At 35.8% G+C, this 17,308-nt stretch overlaps 1 protein-coding gene across 3 annotated transcripts in view; it reads right to left on the bottom strand.

Moving 5' to 3' along the window:
* Nucleotides 1–7,347: 7,347 nt before the first annotated feature.
* Nucleotides 7,348–17,308, bottom strand: part of LOC118733169 (double-stranded RNA-specific editase Adar) — a 180,432-nt gene continuing 170,471 nt past the window's right edge. The window contains exons 8-12 of one of the 3 annotated variants that reach the window (XM_036462441.1): nt 15,724–15,892; nt 10,772–10,871; nt 10,183–10,662; nt 8,990–9,109; nt 7,348–7,468 (exon numbers count right to left, since the gene is read on the bottom strand). In XM_036462441.1, the coding sequence (XP_036318334.1) occupies nt 9,011–9,109; nt 10,183–10,662; nt 10,772–10,871; nt 15,724–15,892 (848 nt within the window). In that variant the 3' untranslated portion in view covers nt 7,348–7,468; nt 8,990–9,010. Of the gene's footprint in view, nt 7,469–8,742; nt 8,889–8,989; nt 9,110–10,182; nt 10,663–10,771; nt 10,872–15,723; nt 15,893–17,308 lie in introns of those variants that run through there. The other 2 variants (XM_036462443.1, XM_036462442.1) reach the window with 2 other exon arrangements.

Genomic DNA, 17,308 nt, shown 5'->3' with positions numbered 1-17,308 from the left:
ATACACACGTGAAGAACTTGGAATTATTTTCAGTGCTGCCAGAATTTTTTCAGCAATCCAGCGAAATGGACAAAAAAAGAGTAAAGAACAGCTAAATAAATTTTTTTTTTTTGGCTAACAAGTTTTATGATGGTTATGCCAGCCTTATTTTGTTTTTAAACAAAAGCGTATTGTATTTATTTTACAACACATAAAAATCTGTGTTGAAGCGATAAAATTCATTTTGAGTGCACAAAGGTAAAATAATGGGATTTTCAGTGTCCCACCAGTTACATTCATACAAATAATAGTTACAAAGAACTTATAAATTTATTGATATTTTTAAAAGATTTTCATACATTAGTTGTTTATCTATGCTCAAAAATATGTTTCACTGTTTTATATGTTCCGACGCCATAGTTATACATATGTAAATAACAATTCATCACATTTGGGAGACAAATGTGCCACCAGTCACAATGGATTGGCCCTTAAGTACAATTTTAATGGTTTATGTTATTTTATTAATTTTTCATTTTAAATTATTAGGTTTTTTTTTTATTTTTTTAAAAACTCTTCATTTTTGTAGGTTACAGTTTTTTGGTCGAAAAAAAAACTTTTCCGGAAATTTAGTTTAAAAAAAAAATCTGGCAACACTGTCTATAGCAAAAAATGTAGTTAACTTAAGATTAATAGCGGGTTTAATGTTGACCTTCTTGCGATGCCTTTGTAGGCTCAAACGCCATAAGTACTATGTATGCATGTACATGTGTGACCTTGAAAATTTATTATTTTGTTGTTTATCTGCTGTAAAACTTATCTGCGTATATATTGATTTAACTATTGTATGCAACTATTTATGTATAAATATTTAAATTTCTATGTTTATTTACGTATTTTAGTGACTTACTATGCATATATGTAACTCGTCGTCCTACATTCTACTCATAATAGATACTAAGAATAGTGTAAATGTTACTGTTTACTCGACTGCATAAAAGTGCGGTCACTGTACGTACATACATACATAGTGTGCTTTCGATGATAAATTCCGTAAGTCCGTAGTTTTTTTGATATCGCTTGATGCAATCTGAAAAACTATTTGTCGGTAGACTAACTGTATGAGCAAGCTGCATCACTGCATTTGTGATTGACGCTCATTAAAAGCGCGTAATCGCGTTTTTTTTTGGAAGTGAAACTTCGCAATGTAGTACAGAGATGTTTGCGTTAAATAATTTAACGCCACGCCACGATAACGGTGGCATATAGCGAATGCATAGACTGAACGGATAAGCCAAGGATAGTGTAACGATAACGACAGAGCTAAAGACAAAGGCCAAGGTAAAGATGTAGCCAAAGGTGAAGACAAATATAAAAATAGGATATAGGTTATGGAGAGATGAAGATGGTCAACACAAAAAACAGAGAAAAAGAAGATGAAGATAAAGATAAATATAGATATATAAAGATAAGGATACAGATTAAGATCAGGTGCCGAGAACGCGCTCCGGTTTTGGTTCAAATCTACGTGAGATGTAATGTCATGAACGTGCGCACATAAGAACCAAACGGATACAAAAGTTTTGAAAACAGACCGGAAACCAAATGAGAACAAAAGGTTTATGAGCCTTTCCATCAGTACCAAAATGAGAACAAAACCAAGAAGAACAGAATGAGAACGAAACTTTCGGAATCGTTTGCAATGAGAACAAAATGAGAGCGAAAGTATTGAGAACGTTTTCAAAATGGATCAAATAAGACCAAAAGTCTGGGAACGTTCGGCTAGAGCACAAAACGAAAACCTTATGAGAGGGGCGCCTGTGTGTTAGGATCAAAAATCGTTTCAGTGAGCAACACGATTGTTAATTCTAAGCCAGAAGAAAGCAGGATCATTTCAACTTCCAGATCGTTTATAATTAGGGTGAACTGTCCATGTATGGAAAAGTTTTAATTTTCTGTGACAGAAAAGTTCGTGTCTTAAGTCTTTCGGTGGCTTAGTTTGCTTAATTATCTTTACATCCTTTTTTGATTAATTCTTTAAACCATCCGAATTAATGGAACGCTATGAGAAAAATGTTGTTCTCGCTTCCGTTCTTCGCGAACAGTTCAGAGAAGATTTGTTTCCGTTTCGTTCTCGCGTCAGAAAGTTCCTTCCTCAGATTTTAGTTTCCAAATTGCTCTTCGAGAGAAAGTTCCTTAGACTTTTGTTCCCGTTTGTTCTTTGCCAGAACGTTCCGGAGACATTAGTTGTCATTTTGCTCTTTTAGAAATGTTCCCCAAGGTATTGTTCGCATTTTGTTTTCTTTAGGGGCATTCCACAGGGGTTTGTTCTTATATACTTCACTTTCGGTTTTGTGAAAAAAAAACTCCCGAAGGTTTTATTCTCATTTCGGTTTCAATTTTTAAGCATTCTTAGGAACAAAACTACGAGAACGACTTTTAGTTTCGATCACACCTTTTGTTCTCGGTCCCTAATTAAGATAGAGATAAATATAACAACCGCTATTGAGAATAAAACTAAGATAATTTTACAAATGACAATATGTAAATTATGATGTTTATTATGAAAAAGGAGAATACGAAAAAAGGTCATGGGAAAATATTCTTCTTCTTCATGATTGACGCTATAATCGCCAAAGGATAATTGTGAGAAAGCGAGATCCTTTGCATAATCCAAACCGTTTCGATTGAAAAGGGGCAACAAATCGAACGTGAATATTGCGTCAACCTTCTGGACCGGCCCAACGACGCTTTGAAGAAAGAAGCTAACGCACTTGGCCAAAAGTAAAATAGATCTATTCCACATTTACTATGAACGGCTGCGCATGTGCGTATCCCAGAAGTTAATTTATGTAGATAGTAAGTTTTCTTAAGTGAAGTCATTGTAAGAGGTTTAACCACTTCTTCTTCTTATTTGGCACTACAACCGTTTGTCGGTTTGGGTCAAGACCGCACTCAAGAAGGCCTTTGGCAGAGCTTTAAGCTATTGAAATTATCTACTGGGATACAAAGGGCCTATTCTACAGTCATGGGTAAAATGCTTCGAGACTGCTTCACTTTGCTGCTTTGCTCACTTGCTGCTTTTGTGCTTTGGCAGGGGCGATACGACAGCTAGAACGCGAAATGGCTATATTACCCCAAAATACAAACTTTTTACTTTTATAAACTGTGATCATTTTTATTTGTTAAGCTCGAGGGCCAGAAAATCCATACCACTCAGGTTTTAGGTTATTTATTTTTGTGTCGAAAGGACACAATTAACAGTTCCTGAAGATGAACTCAGATTGCGGTCGAAATATGAATAAATAAACGAAGCTGCAGTTATACATAACTTATATGTCTTCCAAGAGGTGGTGAAGTGTTTGTACCTAAAGTAAAGCAATTACATATATCGCACACTGTCTTCAAAAGAGTCACAACTCAAAATTTGGCATTTTTGAAATTTTGCGCTAAAAATGTACACAAAGCTTTTATTTACCTTTTAGCAAACGCTAGAGCAAATTTTTGTTATAATTCGTTAAAAAAAAAACCAAAGTAAAGTCGTCGTTAGCATGTGCTACGAAATAGTTTTTCGCATTCTCTGACGAACGTATTATTTTGAGTTGTGACTCTTTCGATTTTATTCTATTGTTGAAATAATTTGTAAATCTTGCAACAGTTGTACTCCATTGATTTATTGACTTTGTGGACTTCTAAGTTACAAAAAGTTTAATGCATATTAAAGTATCTGTCTATAGATATAAAATATACTACAATTTTAGGTTAAAACGTATCAAACGAAAAAAAAAATGTTTGCTATTTAAACTAAGGAAAAATATGCCTCAAATGAGCAATTTTTTATCATTTAAGCTTAGTATCCAGCCTTCAAGAAAAAAAAAATTTTCATTTAAAGACGCTTAAGGAATGAAAAATTAATTTGCTATCAAAATTTTAAACTAATCTGCATCTCACAAGAAATGTCTTACATTTTGTACAACATTTTTTTATTTGTTAAGGCATATTGCAGCTCTCAAGAAAATTGAAAAATTCATATAAAATGACAGACAAGAAATGGAAACGAAATTTTCTTCTATAAATAATTATGCAGCGCTCAAGCAAAAATTTATTATTTATATTATTTATATTTTATTTATTCAAAAAAATTTACAGCAACCGCCGAGCACTTTTTCTTGTGGCTTTTCTTGAGAACTACAGACGACCCTTAACTCGACTGCTATTATTACAATCGACAAAAAGAATGACAAATATTTTTGAGCTTTTTCTTTATCTGGATACTAAGCTTTAGAATTCAAAAACAATTGGAAAAAAATTAAAGATGATAAGATTCAGTAATAAATTTTTAAAAACTAAAATTAAATATTCAGGCAGGTTCTGCAATTCACGTACTAGTGAATTTCAATGAAATCCCCTATGAATTCAAATTGGCAGGGGTTGAAATTCACTCAGAAGTGAATTGAAGAACCTGCCTGAATAAAAAAAAAAAAACATATTCTAAACCATAATGAAACTTAAATGAAATAAGCGCCATCCAGACGTATACAAAGCATAACGCAGGGATATTCAAACATAAAATATTTTGCAGGTAAACATATTTCAATCTAGACTGATATACTATGTAGTAGTATAACTGTCGAATAACTGTAATTTATATTATTGTAGCACACATTCTGATTTACATTACCATTTACCAAGAATGATAGAATACAAGAATGCGCCCATCAGAGAGGATTTTTGAGAATAATTTTTGTGTGACGTCACACTGGTGCATTTGCGAGAGCCAGAAAGCCAAAAGGCGAGCAATAATGGAAGAAGAAAAAAATTTGCAAGAAAAACGTAAACAAATTGCACAAGCGTGACGTCATACAAACAGCGATACTGTCACTGTCAGCGGAATAGCGGTACCGTGATGGGCGCCACATTTGTTCTCAACATCGTCACCATTTTCTAGGTGACAAAATGTAGTAGGATGTCGAAAATTAAAAACACTAAACAAATGCATGCAAGTTCAGCTAGAAATGGTAAAAACTATAAAACGTTGTGTGTTGCGACTTAAATTAATATAAAATAGCGCGGTCAAAGGCTCTCATAAATAATGCTTTAAACTCAAGAGTCCCTTTAAATGTAAGAACTTTAGTATATTTTAAAAATGTATATCATTTTAGGAAGACGCATATGCAACAAATTGAGGGTCACTGTCTTGTGGCTAAACAACATCTTGTTAGTAATTATATCATATCAATCATATGTGATTTGGTTTATCTCCGAAAATATTTAATACATATTTTCAGAAAGCAGAATAATTCATTCATATAATTATTTGGCTAGCTTTTGATAGTAACTAAATACTTATATAAAATGTACAGTCCAACTCAGCAAAATATGTTCCAACAGCATCATCGAATTAATTAAGAGCTGCATAACAGAGCGAAACGTTGGCCTGCTCCCAATATCCTTACACTATTCGAAGTTTCTTTGAAATTCAATTTCGGAAGGAATTTTCGTTAATAAAACCAATAGAATAGAACGAATACTCTGCTGATTAGTAGTACAAACAAAATTGAACTGAAAACCATTTATTTTCGTTTATAATTACTCCTTAATTAGGCGCTAATTTTACTGAACTTTTTCTGGTGAACGATTAAATTGTGTTGTTTTTCTCATTAATTTTTATACCCGAGCGCACTTGTGCACAAGGGTATTATAACTTTGTTCACATAACGGTTGTTTGTAACAGGCAAAACGAATCGAGATAGATATAGACAAATGTATACATAAATGATCAGAATGAAAAGAGAAATCGATTAAGCGGTGACTGTCTGTCCGTCCGTCCGTCCGTCCGTCCGTCCGTCCGTCTGTGCACACGATAACTCGAGTAAAAATTGAGATATCTTAACGAAACTTGGTACGTGAACTTCTTTTGGGCGTGGGACGGATGGTATTGAAAATGGGCGATATAATCGGATAATAACCACGCCTACCTCCCATATAACGGTAATTTTAAGAAATACGAAAACTGCGATATTTTAGTAACTACTGAAGATAATTCACTCAAAATTGATACTTACATGGAGTTTCAGACGGAAAACATGAATGTTATAAATTTTTGGAAAATGGGCGTAGCCACGCCCACTTATGGTTACATGTGTATATCTTGGTAACCGCTGCACCAATTTCTTCCAAACTTAGCACAGTTGTTGGCCTTTGCACAGCATACCAAATGGCCGAAAATTTTAAAAATCGGACAATAACCACGCCTACCTCCCATATAACGGTAATTTTCAGAAAAACGAAAACTGCGATATTTTAGTAACTACTGAAGATAATTCACTCAAAATTGATATTTGCAATGAGTTTTAGACGAAAAATAAGAATATTACAAAATTTTGGCAAATGGGCGTAGCCACGCCCACTTATGGTTACATGTGTATATCTTGGTAGCCGCTACACCAATTTCTTCCAAACTTGGCACAGTTGTTGGTCCTGGTACAGCATACCAGCTGGCCGAAAATTTCTAAAATCGGACAATAACCACGCCCACATCCCATATAACGGTAATTTCGAGAAATACAAAATCTTCGATAAATCAGTAAATATTGAAGCTAATTTATTCAAAATTGATGATTGCAACAATTCTTTACCAAGAAATACGTTTATGACAAAATTTTGGAAAGTGGGCGTAGCACCGCCCACTTGTGATCACATATATGTATCTCGCTAACCGTTCTAGCAATTTGTACCAAGCTCGGTATGGTTATTGTGCTTGCCACATAAAAGCAAACCTTTGCAAATTGTTGAAATCGGACTAAAATTGAGGCCGCTTTTCATATAACGGTAAATTTCAGATATGCATGAAATTTCAATATTTCGAAATTTAAGGACGCTAATTTACTTAAAATGTATACAGCTTATCATGTAGCGGTAGCTTTCGGAAAGGTGGAAAACATATATTTAATACTTGCGCCGGGTATTTAATGTTCGGCTCCGCCCGAACTTAGACTTTCTTACTTGTTTTTTTTTAATTATGTCAAAATAAAACCAGTGTGGTTTGTTTTGGTGTTTTTAGGTTTGTCAATTGAATTGTCAATTACAACTAACTTTCGCACAATTTAGTAAAATAAAAGTAAATAAAAATAATGCAAACGACCCAGTAACATTTTGTATGGAGAGTAAACTTAATAAAAAACTAAATATTAGAATAAGCAATTAAAAATGAAAGAAGTACGAAGAACGTACATATGTATGTCAACTATAGAAGAAGCCCGAGTTTTGTCTTAAAAAATAAAACTTCGCTTGAAATACATATTAACTAATGTGTATGTACGCCATTATTGAGGAAATTGGATGATATGATTTTTAAGTTCTTTTTTGTTTTTTGTTCTTTGTTTCTTTACTGGAACTAATACTCTCACGCAGCTACATCACTAAATCCATTACCAAGTCATTCGTTCTTATAGGCACACGCATTACATATAACACATAGTATGTAAATCTGGAAGAAAACAATATAAAAAATAAAAATAAAATAAATTGGAGGCAGAAAATAAAATTTAGAATATTTATAAATTTTATATAAATAAATGAGGTGAAACAAAATTTGGGATGGAAACGGGCACAAACTTTAACCAGGTAGAAGTCGTTCAATCGTCAAGACAACTGTCAAAATTAAAACCCGTAGTCGTCATCGTAGTCATCGGAGACTGCCTGAATCCCACTTTCCTGCATTCGGCAAAACACCTCCGATTTTGGTGGATCAACGCTTCAAATCGATAGGAAAATTTACCGTGGCCCAAGAACATCTTACATGAATGGACATTCCAACAGGCCTCCGCTCCTGCTCATAGGGCAGCAGAAGATCAACACAATTGCAAAGAAAAATATCCGAAAGTTATCACAGCTGCAGAGTAGCCAGCGTAGAGTCACCAGATCTGATGCCCATGGATCACTACGCCGTGAATGCCATCTGATTTCGATATTTTACCGAAGTTTTAAAGCTCTGTGTTTTGGTGCCAAGGGAGGCAACCCCGTTATTTTTTGTCACCCTGTACATGGCGTACAAATTCTGAGTCTTACAGGGCAATTATGGCAACTGTCTTTCAACTCAACACAGTCTTTCGAAAGACAATTGGTAATTTCGGCAAGCTACATATCTTTTCTGTCTTTCGAAATACTAATTGAAAGAAAGTTGACATTTATTAATCGCTCTTATAGGCGAGTTAAGCTAGGCGAGCAACCGCGAATATTTTCCTGCTTAACGATCGATTTGTTAAACCACATGGGCCAAAAATGGCCAATTTTACCAAGTCAAGCAATTTTTTGTCCCCGGGTTGACCTCTTTTAAGAGTCTTTCAGAGCTGGTTCTCACCATTTTGCAGCTTCCTTTAAAAAGTTATCATACTTTAAGGGGAGTTATTTTTGTTTGATGATATAGAATGTATGTATGCATGTATGTGTGTGTGTGTTTGTATGTGTATGTGTATTCGTTTGTTTTTGATTCAGACTAAAACGCCATAATACTTGCTTTACTTAGTTCCAGCATATTAGCTACATTCTATTCTAGAAATATTCTAGAGCAATTATTCATGTTAAGCTTTATTTTAGCAACAAATTTTATTAAATTTAAATTTCGTTCTTTCATAACCGCATTCTGTAACAACTCTTCGTTACCACCAGCATTATAATTTTTTATATCTCCTACTTTACCATGCTGAATACCTCTATCGCTACCTATAGCCTTCCACTTAATATTCGGTTCAAAGCTATTCATACGTTGAAATGTTAACATTTGTATTTGTATTGTTTCATTTAGTTCATCAGCATATAAATTATGATTATTTTTATTTCGTTTCATTAACCATTTGAATTGCTCATCATTATTCAAGTCATTGACTGTCGAATATTTTCTCTTCATTCTGCCATTAAAAACGCATAACATCACAAATTTATAGATTAATAACATTATGCATACAAATTGTACGAAATTTACAAATTTCGCACTCTTTTGCAAACTTACAACAAAACGATGACAACGGAGTCATTCCGGAAGCGCAAATTGATCTTGTTCCATTGGTTTTTTCAGCCAGCTGCCCAGGTCTTCGCGTCGAAAAGCCGCAAATAACTCTTTCTTGGCAATCTGAAAGATACAAAATGGGTATAAGTATTATCTTAACACAGATATTAAAAATATACATATGTAGAAGCGGGTATTTCATGTTAAGTTGTTTAGAAAAACATTAATTTAGGACAAGTACGCTGAAATGATAGCAGGAAACTTTCCGGTAAGTAATTTTCTACCTTAAAGAGAGTTTCCACGACGTTTAAATTGCCCTTTTATAAGTTACACGACGTGCTAAGTTTGCTAAAATTTCCAAGGCTCTTAAAAACAAGAAAATGGGGCCGAACTTCAATAGTAACTGGCACTCCTACTTATGAATTCATGCATGACATCTCGCTGTATTATAATTGCTTGCGATATTTATATTTTTTTTATATATTTTATTTTTCGCAATTTTTTTACACAAATATGGTTAATTAAAATAAAAAATAGCCGAGCTTCTCCTCCGATTTGTGGGGTGCGCCTTGATTTTTGTCACACAAAAGGGGAGGGACCTACAGTTTTACGCCGATACCGAACGGCGATTGTATTTTTATGAGAAGCTCTTTTTTATGACAGAAATACACTCGAGGTTTGCCATTGCCTGCAGAGGGGCGACCGCTGTTAAGAAAAGGCCTTTTTTTTGAAATTTTTTTGCGATGTTGCTTTGAACAGGGCTTGAACCCAGGCCCTGCGGAGTGGAAGCGCGCACTGGTTACTACTACACCACAGCGGTCAAAAAACCTCAGGCGATTTATTCAGAGAATGCGTCAGACTAGACTAAGCATACTTTCAGGTGCCATCAACTTATTACCTTAATAAGTCCTGCTATATGCCAATTGAGAAATGCTTATGCAAAAATTTCATAAATTGCAAAAAGAAAGTTTTGCAACAGCAGCTGTGCACATATCTGTGCTGACCACTTTATGCGGGTTGCTCGAGGATGTAGTATACATTGAGAGTTAAATCTCTACTGGAAAACGGGCTCTGAGTTTTCATAGTTTATATATAATAATTTCTATACGTTTGTAGCTTAGGAATACAAATTTTAAAAATCCGCTTTAAAATTGAGATGAAGGCACTGTAAATTCACGGCATACAAGTTCACTCACCTGGTAGTCCTTAACCCTCTCCTTTGTTTGCCCGTAATCGGTAGTCAGCTTGCGATTTGGTATGCCCGGTAAATTTTTCATCAAATAGCCATACTTCATGAAGTACATTTGCTTGGTTATGCGCGATATTTGGTTATTTACCGTTTTACCGGTAAGTGAATTCACCACCTCGACCTCACTGTCGCCAATTGTCCAATTGATGCCGAAATTCGGTGCCTTAGCCTGATTGCGAGGCTCAGCGGAGGTGACCAACGCCAAGCGTGGTTTATTCAGATGATAGGGCGGCGGAAGACCTTGTATGGATTTCTCTATTCGGCCGCAAACGGCACGATACATGTGCTCTGGATGCAACAAGCTGCCCAACACTATGGAATGCAAGTAAATTGGCTCGACAATGGAGGCCAGCAGAGATCCCTGTATGCCAACGATATTCCAGCGAGCAATCTTGTCGGAGCAGGACATGGTCAGTAGACGTTCGCCCTGTGAAGAAGCAGAAATTTCAATTTGAATTGTTGACAAAAGTGATGATGAATTAAGATGGCAGGTGAAATTTATTAGCCTTACTTCTAAAGTCTTGGTAGACACTCACCTGCAATACACCGTCCCATGTTTGTAGGCCCTCTTTGCTTTTTACCGGTATAGTCCCCTCACCCGATTCGATTTTCGTACGCAATTGACCACGCGCCTTTCTGCCATCGACAGGCATGACATGGCATGGCATGGCATTTTGCATTTAGCGGTACAATACAAATTTAGCAGCAGCGTTCGTAAATGAGGCGAGTAATCAGCGAGTGGTTTGCGCAATGAATTTTATGTTAAATTTCATTCAATAGGATATTTTGGAAATTTACATTTCAAATTGTAATTTGAATAGCATAAAAATCGCAAAAATTAGTATTTTAATTATGTAGGTTATAGTAGTATATATAAAATATTGTCATCGATCGTACGCAGACGCAGTAGTTTACAGCAGTTTGTCACAGTAGAGACATGAGCGAAATCACCAACAACGCAACGGAAGCGAACACAAAAGAGTAACAGAAAAACGACATTTCCAAAGAACATATATAAAAAAAAAACATTGAAATTATTGGAAAAAAGAAATCGAGAGAAAAAAGAGAAGAAAGAATTCATTTATGGATTGTACTTGATTAGTAAAATAAAATAAATTTAATAGAGACTATACTTAATTTTTAGGTTCATATTATTATTTTTTTTTTGGTATGAAAATTTACGCATTTTAAAGTGTAAAAAATTGTCAGAATACTACGAAAATTGTATTGTGAACAAAGAGTGTTAAATCTAGCTGATTTATCAATCTTTGTATTGCCATTCGAATTTTGAGGAATTTTTGAGTGAGTACCAGAACTATCAAACATGCTTTTTTTACGTAGTAGATTATGGAGTTCGCATTTTAACAAAACTTCGTAGAGTACCAGGAAAAAATAATGCTCTTACAGGTTTTGCTTAATCATTAGGGTTCGAGACTAACTGACATTTCTTTTCGAAAACGTGTGATTTCCTCAAATCCCAAAATAGTGCATTTTTTGGTAGTTTTTTCTTTGTTTCCAACTAGACTCTGGTAATCTCCTTGGGAGTACCAAAGTCATCCATGTGTCTGATTTTGCGAGCGTTTTCTTGGCTGAAGTTTTGACTATCGCCGAAGGCAAGTCAAGATGAACGAATCGTTTTTTTCGGACAGTCCGAAAGCCATTAAGGCTCTGACGTTCTTTACAACAAGTTGAAATCGATTTAGGAGAGAAGTTCTTTTAAAAGAGTTTGTAATCAGTTCAAAGTAGACTTAATTTGGTTTTTTTGACCTATTGTAATATACCCGGAAAAGAGGATGTTGATGAGTTATCTATCGGAAATATCGGAGAATTTGTTTACAATCTCCAGCAGTCGAGTCTTAAGTGGCGGATAGCCTCAGACTGCCGAATTGTCTAACTCATGTGGCCCGAGTACAATCTCAAAAGAATACGCAACCTATTGGTAAAAAACTGTCGGACCAAACGCGACTTGGAAGCTAAGTTTTTTCGTCAAGTTTTTTACCTAACCTATACCCAGCGCTGCTCCGAGGGGAGATGCAGATCGTACATTGGCCGCAGACCGTCCGTAAAAGCAGCATACCAATATGTATATTTCTTGATTTCTCAAAAAAATGTGTCTTCAAAGAATTACCCTTAGGCGCTTATAGACAGCGGCGGTGATGAATGGCTCTTAACATTTGTCAAACTTTAATTGATCGGACAACATAAAAAAAAATTTTAAATATTTGAAAACTGGCACTCCTTAACGGTCCGAGCTCTACACTAAGCCACTTAAGGGCGAATGATTTGTATCTAACCTGGGAAGATGGTTTTAGTGGCAATGGAAGTTTTTACGTAGAAATATGAAAATAACTTCCACAAACCTTCTCTTTTTCTTTCTCTCGGGAGAAAGAATCGAGTATGACTATTCGTGTTTTTTACGGCTGACCATCGGCTAAGAGTGGAATAACGCGGAGAGAAACGAATGACAAACAAAGCCGAAAGCCAAGCTGCTATTAAATTTATACAACACCTTAGGATTCATGGTAGGAAAATGATCCGTACTCACAACACAACTATGCAAGTTGCTAATCTCCATTTCCATAAGTTCCTCGTGGGCGAAAAGGAAGTGAAAGCCTTAAATTAATGAAAGCTGGGCAATGTACAGTAACGAGAGATGTGATTTTGTAAGTTTCAAGGGTTCCATAGTGCACCGCCATTAAACCGCTGGCTAAAAGGATCCAGGCACCTGGCTTTCTATGGTTTTCGCCCAGCGTTCGCTGAGGTGATTAAATGCCCACCTTTCTGAAAGCAGACCATATGTTGCCATTAGAGTCCCGTTCTCTCCATACTCGGCGACAATTCCTGGCCTGGAACCCAAATAAGCTTGATAGCGAAGTGATTTGATGCGATATAGAGAAGCTAGGCATCAGCGGTTCATTTTCTTTTTTAGCGGCTACATCCACTAAGAAAACACTGCATTGATCCGAGAGCCCAAATTTGGTTGTCTGCAACAATGTAACCGACGACTTCTTTACCCTGTCCTTTTTTAATTGATGCCCCACTTCCAAGAAGCTTACAGTCAAGGATCAAGCCCAATTGCTTCTACCTATCAAAGAGAGTTTGCTGATTATTGAGGCAGGTTGGACAATTGGGATTTTATACCTTCTTATGAAAAGAAGGTGCTCCTTTTTGTTAGGATTTGCACCTAAAACGCAGTTAGCAGCCCAGTTTTCAATTAACTTCAGGTTTCCCAGTGACAGCTCTAACAGGGTGTCTAAGAACTTCCTTATGGGTTACGTCGCCAGCGTAAGCAACCTCTGCTTACCGAGGAGGAGATGAACTGGCAAGTAACATTGGTCCAAAAGGCTGGCATTTCCATAATGTCTTGGAATTTCTTGTGTTTTCAAAGCCAAACCATATGTTTTATCAAGTGTGGCCGAATGCCGTATTTGTAAATTTCCGATGTTCAAGAACCGGGACTGTCTAGAGGAATAATATTCTCCTCCGCTAGGGCAGGCATCTTGTCGTGGTGCGGGTGCTTGGCTCAATCGCCGTTCAGTCGTCTGCAAGATCGGAGCAACGAGGTTCGGCCGCGGGCTGTGGATGAACAGTAAGCAAAAAGTGCCAATCGCCTAATACCAGGGTGTTATGCGTCGACCGTGTCTATTGGAGGATTTGCAGTGGTCTATAATATCTTCTGTATTATAAAGGTGTCTTCCTGACACCAGGCCGCATCCGGAGGTAGCGGTGACTCCACCGCAGCGAGAGACGCTGCCGCGTGGTAAGAACTGAAAAGTAGGACGACTGCCACAGCGATGACGATAAAGCGTTGACCTCTACGGCGGTAAGACAGAAGAGCATAGTCGAAGGCTCTCTAGCGCGAAACTGAGTGAGAAAGGGTGGTAAGATATCGTCGAGCGTCAATTTGGTGGAGGTGACGAAAAGGCCCCAGTGGCATTCTATGCATGCAAAAATATGCTGGACTGCACCTAGGGCCTGGGCTTCCATATTCTCAGTGAACCTTCACGGCGATAGTTAGGCCGATACTCTTTCATGGGGGTATTCGTTTGTGGGACAGCAATAGAGAAGAAAACATTTCTTAAAATAAAAGATAGTGTATAAAGGCTACCAGTGTGATTGGCATTACAGGGGCACTTAGGAGTACACCAATGGCAGCACTTTACACCTTGTTATATCTCTTGCCAGCGGAACTATCGGCTAAGAAAATAGCGTCTAGTTCCTACGGGCACAGTAGTATAACACTCGGACGGATTGACTACATGATCCCGGATCTGCTCTTTGGGATGAACTTCGGACCCACTGCAGAGGTCGAAAGCTGGCGTGACGGCATTAGGAATGCTTGCTCGCTGAATGTCTATACAAATGGGTCGAAGATGGAGAAGGACGTCATCCGCGCTGAGCTCGGTCTCAACAAATCCTATAAGATGTCGAACTACTGAGCAGCAATCTACCACATAAATAGGTGAATCTTCCTCAGCTCTGGAGTTGCTACACACTGGTACTGACGTACATATGTATGTACTGGGTTCCGCGGCACACGGGCATCACGACCGAAAGGCTTGCCGAAGACGGCGCTCTGTCGGAAACTATGCTGATAGAGGAAGTATCGATTTCCCTGCAAGCGATCAAACGACAGCTCGACCTATCCATGATCCGGAATATCGATTGATATCACTTCCATTAATGGCTCTAAATACGAGGACTTAAACGAAAACAATACTTAGCACTATGAGAGTATGATAATCCACATACTCAGTAATACTTAGGGGAATAAAAATCTTTAATAATGTTCGAGAGATTCACTTATATAAATTCGATCAGAGGCCGGTTTCAAAATATGATTTTAAGCATAACGTATCTCACAAGGTTGAAAATAATAAGTGCTTTCAAAATTAAGTGATACCAAATGATTATTAAGACGTACATTCATATAGGTCTCACCGAGAGGTAATGTTGAAAAACATACTACCTCGCCCACTTTTAGTTCATGCACTTTACACTTTTAGTTCAAACAATCTTAAAGTAGAAATATTTCAAGTATGAGCTAAAGGTAAGTAGGGAGTATATGTATGAATATCATTTCAAACTTTTCCCATATTACATGGAAAAAACTTCGACGAATTTAAAAAGTGTTAAAAAAATAAACTTCGAACCTACCCATCAAAAGATTCCTAGGGCTCTTCACCTCCATCTAGCATACGGTTGATATTTTGGTACTCACTTAAAAATTCGAATATATTCATTTTGAAATAAATATGTATGTAGTATTAAAATACTATAAATATTTATTAATTTCTTACAAATAACAAAATGGGAAGCATAACTCAATTCAAATGTTCCTTAAAAAAGGTGTTCTTCTTGTTTACTTATTTACTTGTAAATATCATTTTAGAATGCATGTTTTTTCTCTTTCAATACTTAGTAGTAGTAGTCTAGTTTGTTTAACTTTAAAAATTTTTTGTAATTTCATTTGATTTTGTTTACCAACCTATTTGGATGTTTGTCAACACCAGTGTCATTTTCGTGAGGACTAAAAATCCGTGCATCACCACAAGGCGCTGTATTGATGTACAAATGGAAATGAACACCGGATTTTAGTTTGTACGGGTATTGCCCATTGTCTTGATTCCTCACGAAAATCGACTGATTTGCAGTGGCTATAAAAATCAAAAGTTGAAAAAAAGAAAAATTTGTTTATGCGACTTTAGTAAATACGAGATTAATTGTTTGACGCATGTCATGTTTTGTTGTATTATTTGTTAGATTTATATTATTAATAAAAAAAGTATTAACTATGTAATTGTATCTAGTAAGTAATTCGAGTATACGCTTAAGTTAAAAAATGGTGGGATTCTAGAGCAATTAGTATTTATTAAAAATAATAGTGTTAATATATGTGAAAATGTAACCGATTTTAATTTTTTTTTATTTTCAAATGCAAACTAGGCATCTAGAAGATTTAAAAAAAGCTAAAAATAAAAGTATTAATTTTTTACGCTACCGGCCGCTTTTCTATGCTTGCTATTTGGAAAAAAAAGTTAGAAGAGCTTAAAAATTTGTTAATAAATAAAAAATAGATAAAAAAATGTTTATATTTTATAATTTGGATTTTAAGTGATTTGAAAGTTTGGCATGTGAGTAATATTTCAGATTTATGATTGATTTTAAGTTAAACGGTTACACGCAGTGACATTAACCCGTGAAAGTAACTGAAATTAACCCACACGACCTTTACATATGTATAAAAATAGCAATAATTTTCGCAGGTATTAGCTCCGTTCCATATAGGTATTTAGGAACAAATAATTTTTACAATTATACATATTTGCTATGCCCACTTTAAAAAAAAAAAATACATTTTGAATCGAGAAGCAATAGCTGCTAACCATTTCTATGCAGTGATACGCAATCTTCTCATCAATGTTGTGGAATTTGGAGTTGTTTTAGCTTGGTATAAGCGAATTTATTTAAAGAAAATCCGTTCGAAAGGTTTTTTCTCTCCTCAAAAATATGAAAAAACTGCAATTATCAACTTTTCACTCCAAGCTAGCGATATGTTTATATGTACATATACATCGTCAATGTTTTTGCAAAACCGCCTAAATCGCTGTTGTGCCAAAAATGATATTTGGTAACCCTGAACTCCAGGCATCGAGATTTATGCATACAAATCTTAAAATCGTTATATTTGTAAAATAATAGACAAGCCTTGATAGTTAAAAATGAATGCTTGATAAAGTTTTGAATTTCCTACTTCACATCATTAAAAAAAAAAAATTGCATGGAAACTATTCTGCAAATTCGAAAACTAGTATTTTTTTTAGCTATTCAAAAGCGAAACTAAAGAAGTAACCACTAGGGGAAATGCGCGCTCAACTAGTTAAATTTAAAATATTAAAAGGAAAAAAAATTACAAATACGCGACTAAAGCAATGAGTTAACAATTTGAGCTTTTTTATTCATTATAATTCGTTCTCGACATGACCGCCCCTATTTCTGATACAAATCCTCATTCTTTTCCTCAAATTACTCTTCACGAGGCTTGTTCTTCGATGCAGCCTCATTTTGTCAGC

Source organism: Rhagoletis pomonella, unplaced genomic scaffold (genome assembly GCF_013731165.1).
Source record: "Rhagoletis pomonella isolate Grant_MI unplaced genomic scaffold, Rhpom_1.0 Rhpom_scaffold_00002, whole genome shotgun sequence".
NCBI classification, from domain to species: domain Eukaryota; kingdom Metazoa; phylum Arthropoda; class Insecta; order Diptera; family Tephritidae; genus Rhagoletis; species Rhagoletis pomonella.
Note: the sequence above shows the minus strand (reverse complement) of the source record. Positions and strands in the feature narration are given on the sequence as shown.